Below are 17,283 nucleotides of genomic sequence, written 5' to 3' on the forward strand. Positions count from 1 at the left end.
TCTGAAGTAAATTAGACTGATGTGTCAGTAGAACGCAGTTGTGAAGACTAGTTGTTTACGTGCAGAGCGCACATTTTCTACGACGGGGGAGGAGTAACGGAGCAAGTCCACTCACTGCCAGACAGACACCCAACACAGCCAGGCAGCTAGCTGGCTAGCTAGGATTTTTTGTAAATTTGCTAGCTTGCCAGAACACGAAAACAAGAATCGAAGCGCCAACACGGATTTCTTGTGGGACAAACGCACAGGCCTCGCTGCTAGAACGGTACAGTAAAGTAGCATTTTTTTCAGTGAATACAGAATATAGTGTAATAGTAAGCTGTTGATCAAATGGTTGCTTGGTGGCTAGTACTGCGTTACCGTTATTGGAGTACCAAGCGTAGGAAACGATGGTTAGCCAGTATGGTTCGAGCTAGCTAAGTAACTAAGACGCCAAGATGGCGGTCAAAATTAGCTCTTGAAGTCGACACAGGTTGCTTGCTAGCGTTATAGCGGGTACTGTAGCCCTATTTAAAAGCTAGTGCTAATGTTTCGTGGCTGGGCATTATTTTATAGGTCATATTAATTATTTAATGTGACATTAATTTGTCTGCAAATATCTAATCTAAATAAGCTTATTTAGACGGTCAATGTCGCTAGCTAGCTAGCTAGCTAGCTAGCTAGCAAACAAACCAATCGATGTATAGACAGACGAAAACGTCAGCAAGTAAGTTAACCACCCGAATACATTTATTTTAGAGATGTTTTTGGAAATACACTTTCGGTCCTTTGTTACCATTACTACTGTCTAGTTAAGAAACGTATAACCTCATAGATGTCATGACGTTAGCAAGAAGTGGGAGGGTACCGTAAGGTATCACCAGAAAGTTGGCAATCCTGCTCTATGAGAACAATTTGACGAGTTGACAGTTGTTTTTTAAGCATACCTAAACTACCCCGCCACCCATTTCTAACCAGGCTCGCTATTCTCGTCTCCCATTCTCCACAAAGCAGCTCTTCATACATTCTTTCGAGATGCATTCAACACACCCCTCTAAGGGGCAAATGGACTCTTCAGCTCCATTCCAGCTAAATAAACTCCGGAATGATGAGAATGTTGCATCTCTTTGTAACAGATGCCTCACTCGAGACGGTTTCCGTCTTCGGAGCGAGCCAGCCGGAGCAGCTTCCAGGACCGGTATCGGGAGAGAGACAGAGACCGGGGTCGCAAGCAGCGTCTCCGGAGGTCGCCCTCTTTTTCATCGAGCAGTGACCGGGAGAGGGACCGAGACAGAGATCGCAGAGGACGGGGACACAGACAGGAAGTCAGCTATGCACGCTCGAGGAGGTAAGGCTGTAAACTTCCACAGTGATCTGCAGTGTTTTTATTTTATTTTGTATCCTTGTTCTCCAGCTCATGAGTAGTGACTTTGAAAATAACAACATGGATGGTGGCACAGAAATTTAATCTTTAGTCTAGTGATGTATTTATTTAGCTGACAACTTTTTATTCAAAGCAATACACACAGAAGGGGTAAAGCACTCCTGGGGGTACAGCACTCTATACAACCCACATGCACAGTTTTTAAATATCCATCCTCTCTTTCTCCCCCCCCTTCTCCCTTTCTTTCTCCCCCCCTCCCTCTCTCTCTATTCCCCCCTGTCTCTCTCTCTCTCCCCCCCTCCCTCTCTCTCTATCCCCCGTCTACCTCTCTCTCTCTCTCCCCCCCCTCTCTCTCTCTACCTCTCTCTCTCTCTCCCCCCCTCTCTCGTTCAACTGTGACAGTCGTCTTCCCCTTCTCTCCCTGTTTTTCAGCTACGACAATCGTTCAGCAGAGCGCAGGCCTTTCGACCGGCGCTACTGCGAGGGCTACAGAAGACTGGAGCACGAGCGCGAGCACGGCGCCGCCGGGGAAGGCTACTACGCCCGCGACTTCTCCCCGGCCATGTACGACTACAGGCGGGGCCGCGACCGAGAGTGGGAGGAGTCGCACCGCCAGAAAGGCAGCAGGCGTAAGCACAAACGAAGGCGACGTAGAACAAGGTCCTATAGCCCATCCTCTTCGGTGAGTACAGCCCCACCTCTGCTTGTCTTGTAGTCCTCCCCCCTCTCCCTCCCTCCCGCTCCTCTCTTTCTCTCTTTCTCTCTCTCTCTCTCTCTGATTCTCTCTCTCCTTCTCTTGTCTCTCACTTTCTCTCTAACATTCTCTTGTCCCGCAGCTCCTGGTATCGGTAAGTAGCACAATCTTTTTAGTTTGTTTAGTTTTTTTTTGTCAGCGGGATTTCATTTTGTTTTAATTTTTTTATTTAGAAGACGCAGTCAAAATGCAGTTATATCAACAGTCACCGTATTAATGTAGTGGTTAAGGATCATGTTGACTACTGTGACTGGAGGGAACATGGGGTGGGTAAAACATTGTCCCTCCCCACTTTTTTTCCCTCTGCATTATAGAAACTAAATTGAAAGAGGCTGGGATTTGTATATCTCTGCTGGTGATCTTGTCCTGTTGTCAGCCTGATCGCCTGACATACTATCACATAATCTTGTGTTTGCTGGGATAGTCCTACTCTGCTTTAACTAAATGGGGGAAAACGTGATAGTTTTTCAGTAAGTTGCTTTTCACTGTCTTTCATGACCTGGTTTTCCGTTCATGAGTGGATGTGTAGGTTGCTTGTGTGTTTGGGAGCAGCTCAGGCTGCAGTGTAGAGGGGGAGAGAAGCAGAGGAAAAAATGTTATCTTTGACTTGTTCCCTTGCACTATATCCCTATCGTTATATATTTCCTCACGTGGTGTCATACGAAACCGCCCAATGACCACCAAACCCACCTACTACTACTACAACAACCACTACATCAACTACACCACCCTCCTCCTCCTCTTCCTCTGCCGCCCACCTCCGTCGTCGCCGTGGCTACGGCTGCCCCCCCCGAACACCCCCCCCCCTCTCCTCCTGTCCCCTGTCGGTCGTGTTGTGACCTGCTGCTGATGTCGTGGGGGCTGAAAACAGAGGAGCGTCAGCCGGACAAGAGCTCTGAGTGTGAGGGACGACGAGGAGGGTCACCTGATCTGCCGGACTGGGGACGTCCTGCAAGAGAGATGTACTCACTGCCACTACTCTATCGTAACCTTTCTCCATATGAGTATAAACACAAAAAAAACTAGAGCTTTCACTGACAGGGGGAGTGCCTGATGATGATGATGATGATGATGCTAGGGTTGTTGTTTGCTCTTGCTGAAAAAGCAGGGTGGATTGCAAAAAAAAAACAACAAAAGAATTGTTGAAGTTTTGTATTTTTAACTTTGTATTTTGAATTTTTTGGACATTATTAGGCTACTGCTTTTGGTTTTGAGCGCGGGTATGTTCCATGTCAGAGGAATTTCGATTAGTTTTTATTCGTCTCTCGTGCGTCAGGTTTAACTTGCTTCCGAATCTAAATTTAAAAACAAATCATTGTAAATTTGTAGAAGGACTCTTCCAGGAATAGTAGTAGAAAAATTAGTAACGTTTAGAAGGATGTTGAAAAGTTGTTTCTTCGTTCTCTTTAAGCGTAACACTCTACCAAGCCCTTAAGTTAGACCTTCTCCTGAAAGACAACACAGATGACGTTAACCAGTAGGCTTCACATTTCTCAGGATTTGTCTAGTGTATTCTCTGTAGGATTAGGTAGAAGGAGCCTTTCTTTCTATACACTAACTCCTGTTTATCAGCTCTTTAAAAAGGGATACACGTGCCTTTAGCATTTTGTTGGCTACAGGCAGTAAAGTAAAGGGGGGGGGGGTCGAAGGGTACTCCCTCATAGGGTCGGTCACGTGCGAGGGTGCGTGGACCCTCGCACGAACCAAATTATCCTAGGTTATGTGTCCTGAGTGGCGTAGTTCCGCTCTACGTTTTGGGGCAGGGGCGTTGCTAGGGAAACGCCTGTCACTTTGTGTGTCTAAAGTGTCAGTTCTGGCCGCATCTCTAATTCCCTTTACCTCCTTTCTCCCCGCTTCCTCTCTCTCCCCCCTCTCTGTGTGTGTTGCAGATGAAATCCTCAACACGCTGGGGGAAGGCACGTTTGGCCGGGTGATGCAGTGTGTCGACCACCGCAGGTGTGTACGAGCGTACCGTGTAGGCTGAGGTCTTACCGCCGCGGCCAGGGTTCGAATCCGGCCTGGGTCTTTGTTGCACGTCTTCCTCTCTGTCTCTTGCTCTCTCTCGCTCTCTGCCTTTCCTGTCGCACTTAATTCAAAACTGTCTGATAAAGCATCAAAAATTGCCAGAAACCCCAAACGCCAGCTGTCTGCGCGCGTCACCCAGACCCTCTTTGGGAGTCTGGTTTCTCCCCGGTGTATGGTGACCGACGGAGCGAAGCGGTCATCCGCGTTGGTCCAGCTGTTCGGTTACGAAGACCTGGCTCATTATTCTCAGGGTGTAGGGGGTTGGGCTATTAATCAGAAGGTTGCCGTTTCGATTCCCTGGCCTTGCAAAATGACGTTGTGTCCTTGGGCAAGGCACTTCACCCTACTTGCCTCGGGGAGAATGTCCCTGTACCTACTGTAAGTCACTCTGGATAAGAGCGTCTGCTAAATGACTAAATGTAAATGTGTAAGCAGGGTCTGGACCTGTGACACAGGTTGTAAACAGGGTCTGGACCTGTGACACAGGTTGTAAACAGGGTCTGGACCTGTGACACAGGTTGTAAACAGGGTCTGGACCTGTGACACAGGTTGGCCCTGGAAAACAGCTGAGATGGACGGAGGCGTGATGGTAGATCAGCAGGCCTGCTCTCACACAGCTGCCAGGCCAGCTCTCATGCTAGTCCTTCCTGAGCCTGTTGTTGTTACTCGATCACATGGAAGCGTTTGGTGCTGGGCGGATTACTCCCTGAATAACCGCCTGGGAAACGCCTGCCTGTCTCTCTCTCTCTTTTGTCTGTCTCTCTGCTTGTCTGTCTCTCTGCTTGTCTGTCTCTCTGCTTGTCTGTCTCTCTGCTTGTCTGTCTCTCTGCCTTGCTGTCTCTGTCTTTCTACTGATCTGTCTCACTGTCTGTTTCTGCCTTTCTCTCTCTCTGCTTTTCTCCCTCTCCCTTTCTATTTGTCTGTCTGTCTCACTGTCTGTTTCTGTCTCTCCCTTTCTGTCTCTGTGTCTGTCTGTCTCTCTCTCTGCCCTCTGCCCCCCCATGCCCTGGCCACCCCAGATTAATAGTGGAGCCATTGCATTGTCACCGCAGCTGGAAGGCAAACCAAACTAGTTGAGTTTTGCACTGCTGTGGCCAGAGCTTTTAGAAAATGATACCTCTAATAGAAAACACTGCGCTATTTATATCCTCATCCCAGCTCTCACTGCCGTAACTTGATGCTTCTCTGGCATCAAATGATTAAGTCTTACTCAAGTCTTCCCCCACACTGATACATGTATCTTTAATTTTTTCTTCGTTATTTATTTGTACAAGACATTGTCCGGAAACAGAAATTTGCCACTGATCTGTTTCTTTTGACATGTGTTACGCAAGGAAATTCCTGTCTGTGGTGCATTATGGGAGTCACACACAGTGTTCTCTTGGTCTGTAACATGTCACACGTCTGTGTTCCTCAGGGGCGGGGCCAACGTCGCTCTGAAGATCATCAAGAACGTGGAGAAGTACAAGGAAGCGGCGCGTCTGGAGATCAACGTTCTGGAGAGGATCAACGAGAAGGACCCAGAGAACAAACAGTGAGTTTCAGCCTAGCGGTTAGAGCATCTGACAGCCGATCATCCTGCTTCACCCTCATCCTGCTTCACCCTCATCCTGCTTCATCCTCATCCTGCTTCATGCTGCTTCCCCCTCATCCTGCTTCACCCTCATCCTGCTTCATCCTGCTTCCCCCTCATCCTGCTTCACCCTCATCCTGCTTCCCCCTCATCCTGCTTCATCCTGCTTCCCCCTCATCCTGCTTCCCCCTCATCCTGCTTCCCCCTCATCCTGCTTCACCCTCATCCTGCTTCATCCTGCTTCCCCCTCATCCTGCTTCATCCTGCTTCCCCCTCATCCTGCTTCACCCTCATCCTGCTTCATCCTGCTTCCCCCTCATCCTGCTTCCCCCTCATCCTGCTTCCCCCTCATCCTGCTTCCCCCTCATCCTGCTTCACCCTCATCCTGCTTCCCCCTCATCCTGCTTCACCCTCATCCTGCTTCCCCCTCATCCTGCTTCATCCTGCTTCACCCTCATCCTGCTTCATCCTGCTTCCCCCTCATCCTGCTTCATCCTCATCCTGCTTCATCCTGCTTCCCCCTCATCCTGCTTCACCCTCATCCTGCTTCACCATGTGGAGAGACAGTCTGTCCAGTGGTTGATGGTGTTTTGCTCTCTCTCTCCTCCCTGTCCTCCAGCCTGTGTGTCCAGATGCACGACTGGTTCGACTACCACGGCCACATGTGCATCTCCTTCGAGCTGCTGGCCCTTAGCACCTTCGACTTCCTAAAGGAGAACAACTATCTGCCTTACTCCATCAGCCAGGTCCGCCACATGGCCTACCAGGTCTGCCTGGCCGTCAAATGTAAGTTCTCCCTCGGAGGCCATTTTTTTTCTCCATCTCTCCATCTACTCCATACTTTTTCAATCAAAAAGTCAGTCGAGTCATACGTTCTTATTTAAAGTACTTTAAAGTCCTTTTTTTATTTTCAAATCACTTACAAGAAAGTAACACAAGAAAAAATTGTGTTACTTTCATGTATTTGATTAAAAACAAATGTAAACCGCTCTTATTTGACCTCCCAGCTTGTAACGATGAGCCTCTGAACTGGTTATACTGAAGTTGAGCAAACTTGATGTGTTGGCTTGTTTGCAGTGTCTGACCTTTGACCCCAGCGTACATGAGCGTTGTCACAGGACACACAGACCCTCGTTGATGTAGTCACTCCCGCCCTTTAGTTTGCCATGAAAAGTCACCATTGTTTGCTGTAGTGCACAGCCTTCAGCCACATGGGGGCGCCACTGGCTGTAGTACACAGCCTTCAGCCACATGGGGGCGCCACTGGCTGTAGTACACAGCCTTCAGCCACATGGGGGCGCCACTGGCTCAACCACGGCTCATGGGACTGCTTATCTGACAGGAATCATTGATCTGGGAAAAGTATCTTTAAGAATGTGAGGAAGTGTTTATCGTTTTGTGTTCTAACCAGGCTTTTCTCCCCCCCCCCCCCCCCCCCCAACAGTTCTCCATGACAACAAGCTGACCCACACAGACCTGAAACCAGAAAACATCCTGTTTGTTAACTCAGACTTCACCATGACCTACAATGTAGAAAAGGTAGGAGGGAGGGAGGGAGGAGGGACTCAAAAAATGTCTCAAACTCGAGAAGCCATTTCCTCGACTTCTACAGGGCAGGGTTACACAAGGTCGCTTACTGACATCTAGCTGCCACAAACAGAAACGCCTCTGCATTGCGAACACGACCCCCAGCAGGATAACGTCTGTGTTTCTTCCTGTCAGAAGCGAGACGAGCGCACGGTGAAGAGCACAGCCGTGAGGGTGGTGGACTTTGGCAGCGCCACGTTCGACCACGAGCACCACAGCACCATCGTGTCCACCCGGCACTACCGCGCCCCCGAGGTCATACTAGGTGAGTCACCTAACCCTGAACTCTGACCCACAAGGTCAGTCCCCTAACCCTGACCCTGTGGTCATAGTAAAACGCCAGAACACTCCTTGTAGATCTCAGTAACAGGTTAGAAGTCTTCCATTAGAACTCCTCTATTAGAACTCTCCCATTAGAACTCCTCTATTAGAACTCTCCCATTACAACTCCTCTATTAGAACTCTTGCATTAGAACTCCTCTATTAGAACTCTCCCATTAGAACTCCTCTATTAGAACTCTCCCATTAGAACTCTTCTATTAGAACTCTTCCATTAGAACTCTTCCATTAGAACTCTATTAGGATATTGGCAGACTTCCATCAGAACATGACACAACTTTGTTTTGGTACGTAGATTTATTTTCGTACCATAGTTCCTGAGAGCCAGGTTGACATCTTCTCCGAAGTGCCACTGAGCCTCTTGGAAAACACACCTCCAGGAGACACCACATGACTGGATCCCTGCCACTGCTTCTTGGGGCACTTTTAAGCGTAGGCTTAATCCGGGTGTCTCCCTGTTAGTGCCAGGGGCTCCTAGGCTTGTTAAGGCTTCACAAACTGCCCTCTGTTGAGAAATAAACCCTAGCACGCAAACTGGTCTTGTCATCCAAACATTGACCTTAGAGTTAAACCAGCAAGCTCTTCCAACCTAACACCTGCTGTGGTCCAGCAGAGCTGGGCTGTGTGTGTGACCTGTTGTGTGTGCTGTGGTCCTGCAGAGCTGGGCTGTGTGTGTGACCTGTTGTGTGTGCTGTGGTCCTGCAGAGCTGGGCTGGAGTCAGCCCTGTGACGTATGGAGCATCGGTTGCATCCTGTTCGAGTACTACCTGGGCTTCACGCTGTTCCAGGTAGGGGACAAACTGGCCTGGCACTCCATCCTCAGAACGAGGAGCTCCGACGAGACAAACACACACTCCTGTCTACTTTCTCACACACACTCTATAAAAATGGATAAAAAGCCAATACTGATCCTTAGCTGAGAGGAAGTCTGTTACTGGATATTTCATCCAGATAACAGATCCAGATTCAGGAGCAGGTTTTAGACATGCTGTTGGTTGATATTTACCTGTTTAGAGAAGCTGCTTGTCTAACTGGACAACTCTGTCTCAGACGCATGACAACAGAGAGCATCTGGCCATGATGGAGAGAATCCTGGGCCCAGTGCCTTCCAGAATGATCCGCAAGACCAGGTCAGAACTGCATACATGCATGCGCGCACACACACTCTCACACACACACACTCTCTCACACATGGTCTGCCTGCCCTCCAGGAAACAGAAGTATTTCTACCGAGGCCGTCTGGACTGGGACGAGAGCTCGTCTGCAGGGAAGTACGTGAGGGAGAACTGCAAGCCTCTGCGGGTAAGAGGACACGAGCAGAGCCGGAGGAGAGAGGAGGCAGCATGATAAAACACCATCTGTGGTCTCACTGCAGGAACTGACATCTCTCTCTCTTTCTCTCTGTGCTTTTGTTCTGCTTCTATCCCTCACCTCCCTCCCTCAGAGGTACCTGCTGTCTGAGGCAGAGGATCACCACCAGCTGTTTGACCTGATCGAGAGCATGCTGGAGTACGAGCCGTCCAAGCGCCTGGCGCTGGCTGACTCCCTGAAACACCCCTTCTTCGAGGCGGGGGTGGCAGGCGACCCAGCGGGAGGGAAGAGCTGGGAGGGGAACCGCGACATCAGCCGGTGACACGGCGCCTCCCCTGACCCCCCCCCCCTCCCCGACCCCTGACCTGTTGGAGGCTGAGCGCAGACTAGGTGTGTCAGGTGAGGCCTGTCGCTGTCTCAGGGTGTTCTCGTGATCTGGTCTTCGTAGCATGGACTTCCTCCCTCCCTCCCTCCTGCTCCCAGCACACCCAGACACCCTCCAGACTGCTTCCCCAGCCAGACACCCAGAGAGAGACAGACCCTCAGCTAGACTGCAAATGACAACTGTGGGAAGGAATCAAGGAGTTAAGTTCTCACCTCCCTCCCTCCCTTCCCTCTCTGTCGGGGTACAGTGACCAAGAAAGGATCGTTTTACCCCCCCAGCTAAAGCAGACCCCCCCCCCCTTCGCCTTCCCTCTGCATGTGCTGGAGAGGAGGGACTTTTCTGAACGTATGGAGCTGCGCTGCGTTTGGGAGGCAGAACCGCAGCCTGTGAGCGACGGCGAACCCCTTGGGTTTGAAGCGAGGCTTGAGACACAGCCAAGAGCAGAATTGTGTTTGCTCGTTCTGTGAAAGACAACATGGAATGTTTGGCTCTCGTTTGAGCTGGTGAGATGACAAGTCTAGGCAGTGATGAACACTCCACCCATATGGGCCTGTGTAGCCTCTATTATAGATAAATAGTTATTTCTGTTACGTTATGCAGCGCTTTGTGTGGGGGGCTGGATTAATACGCCGGCATTATAATGTATTGTTCACTTTTTTTTTCCCCAATTGTTTTATTTTAATTTTTTTGGCTGTCCTTTCTCTTATCTTCTTGGGAAGTCCTGACTCATAAACAAACACACACACACACATACACAAACTGCCTTTTTCCATGTGTGAAGGATTCAGGCCTGTGGTCTATGAGATTAAGCACACATCCAGGACAGGCCCCAGACAAGACACAGCATGTGTTTACAGTATTTATTATGGAAGCAACAGTGCCCCCGCCCCCCTCCTCCATTGTACATAAGTTTGTTTTGTATGAATTTAAATGTATAAACCTGTATATATGTACGATTGTGTAGAAATAAAGATTAGTCCTCCCTGCAGAGGCTTATAGCCTGATCCGTGTCAGCTTTAGCCTCTGGCAGAGTCAAAGGGAGGCGGTTTGTCTTTAAATAACCTGACTGACTGAATCCTTAATTTTCGGAGAGCAGGAAGTGATTGTCCTCCGTTGTGTGTTTGGTGGCGTCAGTGTTTGTCTGAACACGCCACACGAAGGGATGGAAAAGATGTCTTCTTTTTTTAAGGGATGAAATGATAGAGAATATATTTGTTATCAAAGTGATTGGTGGATTGAGAGAGAGAGAGAACAATAATGTAGTATGGAAATAATCTTATTGAAAAGAGTGACAAAAGGGGGGAAGTGGACAGTTAGAGTTCCAGAATAACGAACATGAATAGATTAGAAAGATAATACTTAACATGATTTGGGTCGCTTCCAGTTTGAACTTCTGACAAACTGTAATGTCTACCTAACATATGCAGGAATCATCTTAAACAGGGTTCCCGCAGGGTCCTAAAAAGTCTAAAAGTCTTAACTTAAAACGGCCAGACAGACGTTATTTCTGCAACACGGATCAATATTAAAACAGAAATGTACAGCTTATCGTCTATTAGGGGGTGGGAAGCTTTTGGTCAGGTTTCGATCCGATTATTGGGGTGGTCAGGATTCGAACTTCTGACAAAAGTCAGAAGTTCGAATCTTCTCGAACTTCTGATTCGAGAAGACAGATTGTCTCTGCCATCTGCTACTGGTGCCTGCTCTTTTTCAAACCATGAGGCCAAGTCACCCCGTCATCTGTTCATTGACATTAACCCATAATTAAATAACGTTCCGGTGAAAGATTAGTGTTTTGACATGACTTTTCTCGAGAATGTAAAACAAAAACTTAAATTACCTTCCTATAACTACAAACCTTCCTTTAACCCACAACTGAACTGAATTCACCCCTTGAAAAACATTTCTCGTCGAACTGTCGTACTGTATAAACATAATGTCCCCTGTCAAGAGTCCCCCCTCCCCAGATCCGTATCCCTCCTCGCCGGAAGAGCGAGGAGGGATACGGATGAGATTATGAGATTACCTGAAGACGTAAGAGTAGCTAATCTACTAGACAAACAGGTGGAGTTATCTCTAATCTCCTTTAAGAGCAGCTGGGAACAGAGTCTAATCCAATCCTGAAAAGTGTACCTGAGGAAAGAACCAGAGGAGTGTAGGCCCTACCTGAGGAGCGGCGTTGCTGAGACTCAGTTGTGAAGAGATGGATGCAGCTATGAAGAAGTCTCTGGCAGCCCCCATCAAGCAGCTGACCAACTACGTGTACGGGACGAAGAACGGCAGGCGTGGTAGCGTCAAGAACACCCCGGCTGTCCGCAGGAAGAGCATCGCCCGCAGAAAGAGCATCGTTCGTAGGAAAAGCGCCCCGTGCACCAGCCAGAAAGTTCCGGACTCCTGGCTCCGGGTCTACCAAGCGGATCTTCAGAGAGAACGGTACGGCGATGGGAATAAGGGACGGCGGGGGAGAATAAGCCTGAAACCGCTGTGATGTGTGGAAGTGTCTCTCTTGGGTAGGCCTAGGCTACTTTGTGTAGAAAGGGGGTTGCTAGGAATGACTTTCGTAGTAGATAATCTTTGGTCGTCCTCGCTAATGTATGTAGGATTACGGGTAACATTGTGAAGCGGTAAACTGCACTGAGCTTGTTTTGTCGAGCACGTGTCTAATTTTCCTTGTGTGTGCGTGTGCCCTGTGGATCAGGAAACTGAGAGAGGCCAAGTTTGCCAAGAAGAATGCTGAGAGAACTGTGAGGGCACACTTCAGGAGCCAGCACTGTCTTCGTAGGGTACGTGTGTGTGTGTGTGTGGACATATGTTTGTGCAGTCAGAACCCACTTCCAAGGTGACGGCTCATCCCATTATCGTCTTGTCTCTTTGCAGAGTTCTAACACCAGGAAGCCACCCAAGAAGAACACAAACAGTTTATTCGGAGCGTTCCAGGGTCTCAGTCTAGATGGGCTGACGGGCAACACCAACACGACTCCAACCGCAGAACAGTGCAAGGTCATGTGAGGAGGAATGCGTCTAAAGCCTCTGTCACTACCGGGAAGTCACAAAGCAACATTGCATGCAGGACATTGAGGATCCCCTCTGATGGTGTGGGAGCTGGGGGCACCTGGACAGATTGAGAGCAATAGTTTGATTGCAGAAGTGTACTTGCATTTACGTTGCTAGATCCTGTGTCTCTTGTTTCCTTGTTGATGTTTCTTAACATATTGAAACATTTTGAGGTTCATATAATATATATTAATAGTATAGTTATAACCATTCCTTTGTACTGTGAATTCTAACTTTGTTACATTGTATTATTTGCACAATTTGCCTCTGCCAAAAGAATGATTAAATTATTGTTAAAATTGGTTAGTATTTTCAACAGACCTATACAGTACAGTTTACACACTTGCATATTACCGTTTGAGAATATTTTCAGTTTATTGACAATACTGTAGATCAGTTTCCCATTATAAACCACAAGACTCTATCCAGGACTTTAACAAAGTCTTCTACTGCGAAGGATTTGAAAAATAACAGAGCAACAGAAAATAATTACTCTTCTTGACTTGTGGAGAAACCCAAAGTGGGTGACAGTCATGATTTCTATATATTTTAAAAGAAATTCAGACAACCAAATGGCAGTTAACTTGAGACGGCGTCAAAATTGGCTTGTTACAAACAAGCGTTTATTTAATGGTACAATAAAAAAAATAAAAGATTACAGCACAAGATTCATGACAAACTTAAGGTTGATACAGAGATGGAAGATTACCTTTCATTCTTTATTGAGCTCATTCAGATGCTCTCAGAGGTCGAAGATCACAAATATGTACATTAAAAAGAATGGGGGGACGCAGGCCTACACTTTACAGGTGGGGTGTCTGACAAGGAAGGGGAGGAGCCATCGAAGGGGGAGGGAACATCCCGCCCCCACCACATCAGACCAATCACTCTCTCTGTTCCATCCCTCCCCCACCACATCAGACCAATCACTCTCTCTGTTCCATCTTAACCTTCGGCGGCTTGAGGAACGATCTATTCTTCTTCTCTTTTTTCTTGCCCTTGGCCTGGAAGGTTCTCCAACTGTCTACTCGACCGTCCCTCGTTTCCTGAGGGAAATAAAGAGGATTTTTTTTTACCTCCCTACAGCATCCGGGGAGTCAGGTGGCTGAGTGGTGAGGAAATCGGGCTAGTAATCCGAAGGTTGCCAGTTCGATTCCCGGTCATGCAAACTGACGTTGTGTCCTTGGGCAAGGCACTTCACCCTACTTGCCTCGGGGGAATGTCCCTGTACTTACTGTAAGTCGCTCTGGATAAGAGCGTCTGCTAAATGACTAAATGTAAATGTAAATCCGGTACAAAACCTCAGGTACTGTTTCCCAAAAACAGCACTTTTCTTCACCGATACAAATCAAACATGATGACAATAATCCATCATAGAAAAAATTATAAAAAATTAATACATACCTCAAAGTTTTTCTGCCACTCCCTATCCCGTTTGGCTTTCTCGTGTGTTTCGATCTCTTCCTCTCTCGCTCTTTTCCTGTGGAGAAAAATCGTGGTTGCTGCTTCAACACCAAACAGTCTGTATTGGCTCTCTGTTGACATGACAACCACAGAGGCTTGGGGACCCAGGTGACTGACTGACAGCCTCCTACCTTTCATGCATATCCTTGGCTTCCCTCTCCTTCCTCTTAATCTCTAGTTCTGCAAACAGCTTCATGGTTTGCTTGTACACCGCCTGCCTGAACTGAGGGCCAAAACAAAACAAGGCATGAGTTTTCTCCATCTGTAACTGACAAAAAAACGTATAATTTTATTCTTATCTTTATTTTGATAGAGACAGTCAGAGAGAGAACAAAGCGGAGAGAGAGGGGAGCACATGCAGGAAATGTTCCCCGGGCCAGAATTGAACCCGGGCCCCTGCGATAAGGCCTTAGTCTATGTGGTATGCGCTCTTGTGAGCCGCCGACATGAGATTTATCTGACCAGGTGAAGCTGCGTAACTTAAACATTTTCTTATAAACACAGAGATGCATTTACATTACATTTAGCAGACGCTCTTATCCAGAGCGACTTACAGTAAGTACAGGGACATTCCCCCCGAGGCAAGTAGGGGGTGAAGTGCCTTGCCCAAGGACACAACGTAATTTTGAAGGGTGAATTACAGGGAATCTAACCGGCAACCTTCTGATTACTAGCCCGATTCCCTAACCGCTCAGCCACCTGAGATGCAGTCTTAATGTGAAACTGACCATTTCCGGGTCGTCTTCCTCAACAAACTGTGGTTTCCCATCTTTCTTCAGCTGTTTCTTCTTCTCCTTCATCTGTCGAAAGCAAAAAGACAAAAAACAGTTGAAAAACTAAGTCAAGTGAAGTGTGACAGGAAAGGTAGGGAGAGAGGAAGACATGCAGCCAATCAGGTGAACCCTAACCTCCACAGATACAGGTGTGCATGGAGCCAATCAGGTGAACCCTAACCTCCACAGATACAGGTGTGCATGGAGCCAATCAGGTGAACCCTAACCTCCACAGATACAGGTGTGCATGGAGCCAATCAGGTGAACCCTAACCTCCACAGATACAGGTGTGCATGGAGCCAATCAGGTGAACCCTAACCTCCACAGATACAGGTGTGCATGGAGCCAATCAGGTGAACCCTAACCTCCACAGATACAGGTGTGCATGGAGCCAATCAGGTGAACCCTAACCACCACAGATACAGGTGTGCATGGAGCCAATCAGGTGAACCCTAACCACCACAGATACAGGTGTGCATGGAGCCAATCAGGTGAACCCTAACCTCCACAGATACAGGTGTAACAGGTGTCTTGGCATCATTTGTCAGTATTGCTCCTTCCCTGAACTGCCCACACTTTCAACTAGGGTCCTCCATCTCACGCACACAAACACCTTTTTACGAACACCGGCCAGACAACACCAATCCTAAAGCTGGCAGTTCAATGGCGCAGACAGGAAGTGTTAATACTGAAGAGGAAGTTTGACTTATTCAACTGGGGGAAATTGGCAAGTGAGCTCTGAGGATGACTGTTGTGGGTGGGACGTAGGTACATCTGAGGATTGTGGATTAAAGGTAAAAGGAGGATCACTCACATTGTGTTCAACATACTCTTTTCCGGCGTGGATCACATCGACCGCTCTCTTCTTCTGCTCTCCGTCCAGAAGAAGCTTGTAGGCTTTGTCCACGGCTAAAGACACCGTGACGTTAATTCTTGACTAGTATTACAGCCGCCATTGTACTGGGTAATGTAGAACAAGTTAGCATTTCATTTGTACCTTCGAAGGCTTGCTGTGCTCTCTCTGGATCATCTTGGTTTTTATCTGGATGGACTAAGATGGACAGCTGGGGGAAAGAGGAAGATAATTGTATCCTTGACGAAGAAAAAAAAAATGTTGAAGAGACACCTCGGTTCTGAACTGGTATGCCATGTTCGTACCTGTCGAAACCTCTTCTTCATTTCATCCTCAGTGACCTCGGGATCAATCTGCAACACCTTCAATCCAACAGACGTCTCATTAACATGCCGACAGGCTAGTTCAGGGCACGCTGATCAAACAAGGTCAAAACACTGATTCGAACGAAACAATGCCAATTGGATTGGTCCAGACGGTTCTCTCGATCACCTCAATTAGAGAACGTGTCAGTGACGTTAACCGGGTTAGCGGAGAGTAGCCGAGCCTACCTCAAAAGGGTTCAGATTGAAGTAAGATGATCCCGGTCGGAGCAGTCGGTCAATTTGCTGCTTGGAGGTCAACACAGAGTCCCTCTTCTCAATCTGCTTTACCTGTGTGACAATAACAATACCAAACAGTCGCGTGAGAGCGCTATCATGCGGCTAGGAAGCTAGGTGGTGGTAGACTTGAATGGCAGGTGGTGGTGGCATAACTATGCCCCACTGGAACATGATCGGTAAATGGCTAAACGTTGGCTTTGACAGCAGCATGGAGAGCAATGATGAGAAAGTAGATATAAAAAATCAAGCATATCTAGCTAATATAAGATGATAGATTTGGGCTCGCTATACAACTAGCTAACGTTAGCTAGCAGTATTGATGGTCTCATGTTAGCTGGGTCCCAACAAGACGTATTCGAGAGAGTAATAGACCGAGACTGATCAATCTTTTGCAGAAGGTAAATGATGACACCTTTATAAGTATTTCTGTTGAATTTGACAAACCTCCGAGTAGAAGTTTTGAAATAAATCATCCGAACCGCCCTGGGAAGAAGGCTCTCCTCCTGCAGCCGCCATCTTGGCTCGGGCTTCTATATGACGTCAAATATTTTAGACCACGTGAACGCCAATGCAGCGTTTTAAACTTTGTCTTTCTAATCTTTGATTGAGAATTAAAAGTCAAAAGAAAATATGTTGAAAAAAAGATTATCAATAAATGTAAATTAAGGCACGTAGGTATATTATGAATTAGAAGCCGTAGTATAATCAATATGTATGCATGTAGGCACGAAATGTAACATCCTTGTATTTGTATCAAATCAATAAATCGAAATCACAATTGACAATTTTCATGATTATAAAAGCTCATAGAATCATCACGGCTGGTGTCGAATGTTTTGGTCGGAGAAAGTCAGAGAATTGCTTCGCATCCCGGGCAACACTTTTCACTTCAGATAAAGTAAAGAAGTATATGGGCTCTGACATATTTAAAAAGGAGCCGTTACTACTACCTGTAAATTTACTGTCACCTGGTAACTGGACCTCACATCATATTAATACATTGATACAAAAAGACACTATAGGCATTCCCAAGAACATCTATATGGCCATGGGTGATCAGGAATGTCTCTAATCTCAGTCATGTCGACGTCGCTAAATCCCTCTACAACAGTGTAACAAGTGTTATAAAAACTTAATAACAGTGTAATAACTTCATAACGGTGTAAGTGTAATAAGTGTATCAACAGTGTAATAAAAAAA

The 17,283-nt window shown here is 47.3% G+C and overlaps 3 protein-coding genes across 5 annotated transcripts; 2 read left to right on the top strand and 1 right to left on the bottom strand.

Annotated features, from left to right (window-relative positions):
- Positions 1–128: 128 nt before the first annotated feature.
- On the top strand, positions 129–10,945 carry clk2a (CDC-like kinase 2a). Of its 3 annotated transcripts, none has more exons than XM_067255432.1 (13): positions 129–265; positions 1,116–1,327; positions 1,766–2,045; positions 2,989–3,079; positions 4,007–4,073; positions 5,560–5,676; positions 6,335–6,501; positions 7,160–7,254; positions 7,438–7,567; positions 8,347–8,429; positions 8,692–8,771; positions 8,853–8,943; positions 9,086–10,945. In XM_067255432.1, exons 2-13 carry the CDS (start codon positions 1,116–1,118, stop codon positions 9,272–9,274), a joined length of 1,602 nt encoding a protein of 533 aa, XP_067111533.1. In that variant the 5' UTR covers positions 129–265; the 3' UTR covers positions 9,275–10,945. The 3 variants fall into 3 exon arrangements, with proteins under 3 accessions (XP_067111533.1, XP_067111534.1, XP_067111535.1); XM_067255433.1 differs by having other exon boundaries at positions 1,796–2,045; XM_067255434.1 differs by lacking the exons at positions 129–265; positions 1,116–1,327; positions 2,989–3,079 and having other exon boundaries at positions 1,913–2,045.
- A 595-nt stretch (positions 10,946–11,540) lies between these two features.
- On the top strand, positions 11,541–12,346 carry si:ch211-81a5.8 (uncharacterized protein LOC560648 homolog). The gene is made up of 3 exons (XM_067256330.1): positions 11,541–11,770; positions 12,036–12,120; positions 12,215–12,346. The coding sequence occupies exons 1-3, from the start codon at positions 11,541–11,543 to the stop codon at positions 12,344–12,346; spliced, it is 447 nt and encodes a 148-aa protein (XP_067112431.1).
- Positions 12,347–12,750: 404 nt separating this feature from the next.
- On the bottom strand, positions 12,751–16,612 carry dnajc8 (DnaJ (Hsp40) homolog, subfamily C, member 8). The gene is made up of 9 exons (XM_067255547.1): positions 16,528–16,612; positions 16,033–16,134; positions 15,787–15,843; positions 15,626–15,692; positions 15,443–15,537; positions 14,584–14,655; positions 13,987–14,078; positions 13,796–13,871; positions 12,751–13,437 (listed from the first exon to the last, which is right to left on the bottom strand). The coding sequence occupies exons 1-9, from the start codon at positions 16,597–16,599 to the stop codon at positions 13,318–13,320; spliced, it is 753 nt and encodes a 250-aa protein (XP_067111648.1). The 5' UTR covers positions 16,600–16,612; the 3' UTR covers positions 12,751–13,317.
- Positions 16,613–17,283: the final 671 nt, after the last annotated feature.

This window comes from Osmerus mordax, chromosome 18 (assembly GCF_038355195.1).
Source record: "Osmerus mordax isolate fOsmMor3 chromosome 18, fOsmMor3.pri, whole genome shotgun sequence".
Taxonomy (NCBI): domain Eukaryota; kingdom Metazoa; phylum Chordata; class Actinopteri; order Osmeriformes; family Osmeridae; genus Osmerus; species Osmerus mordax.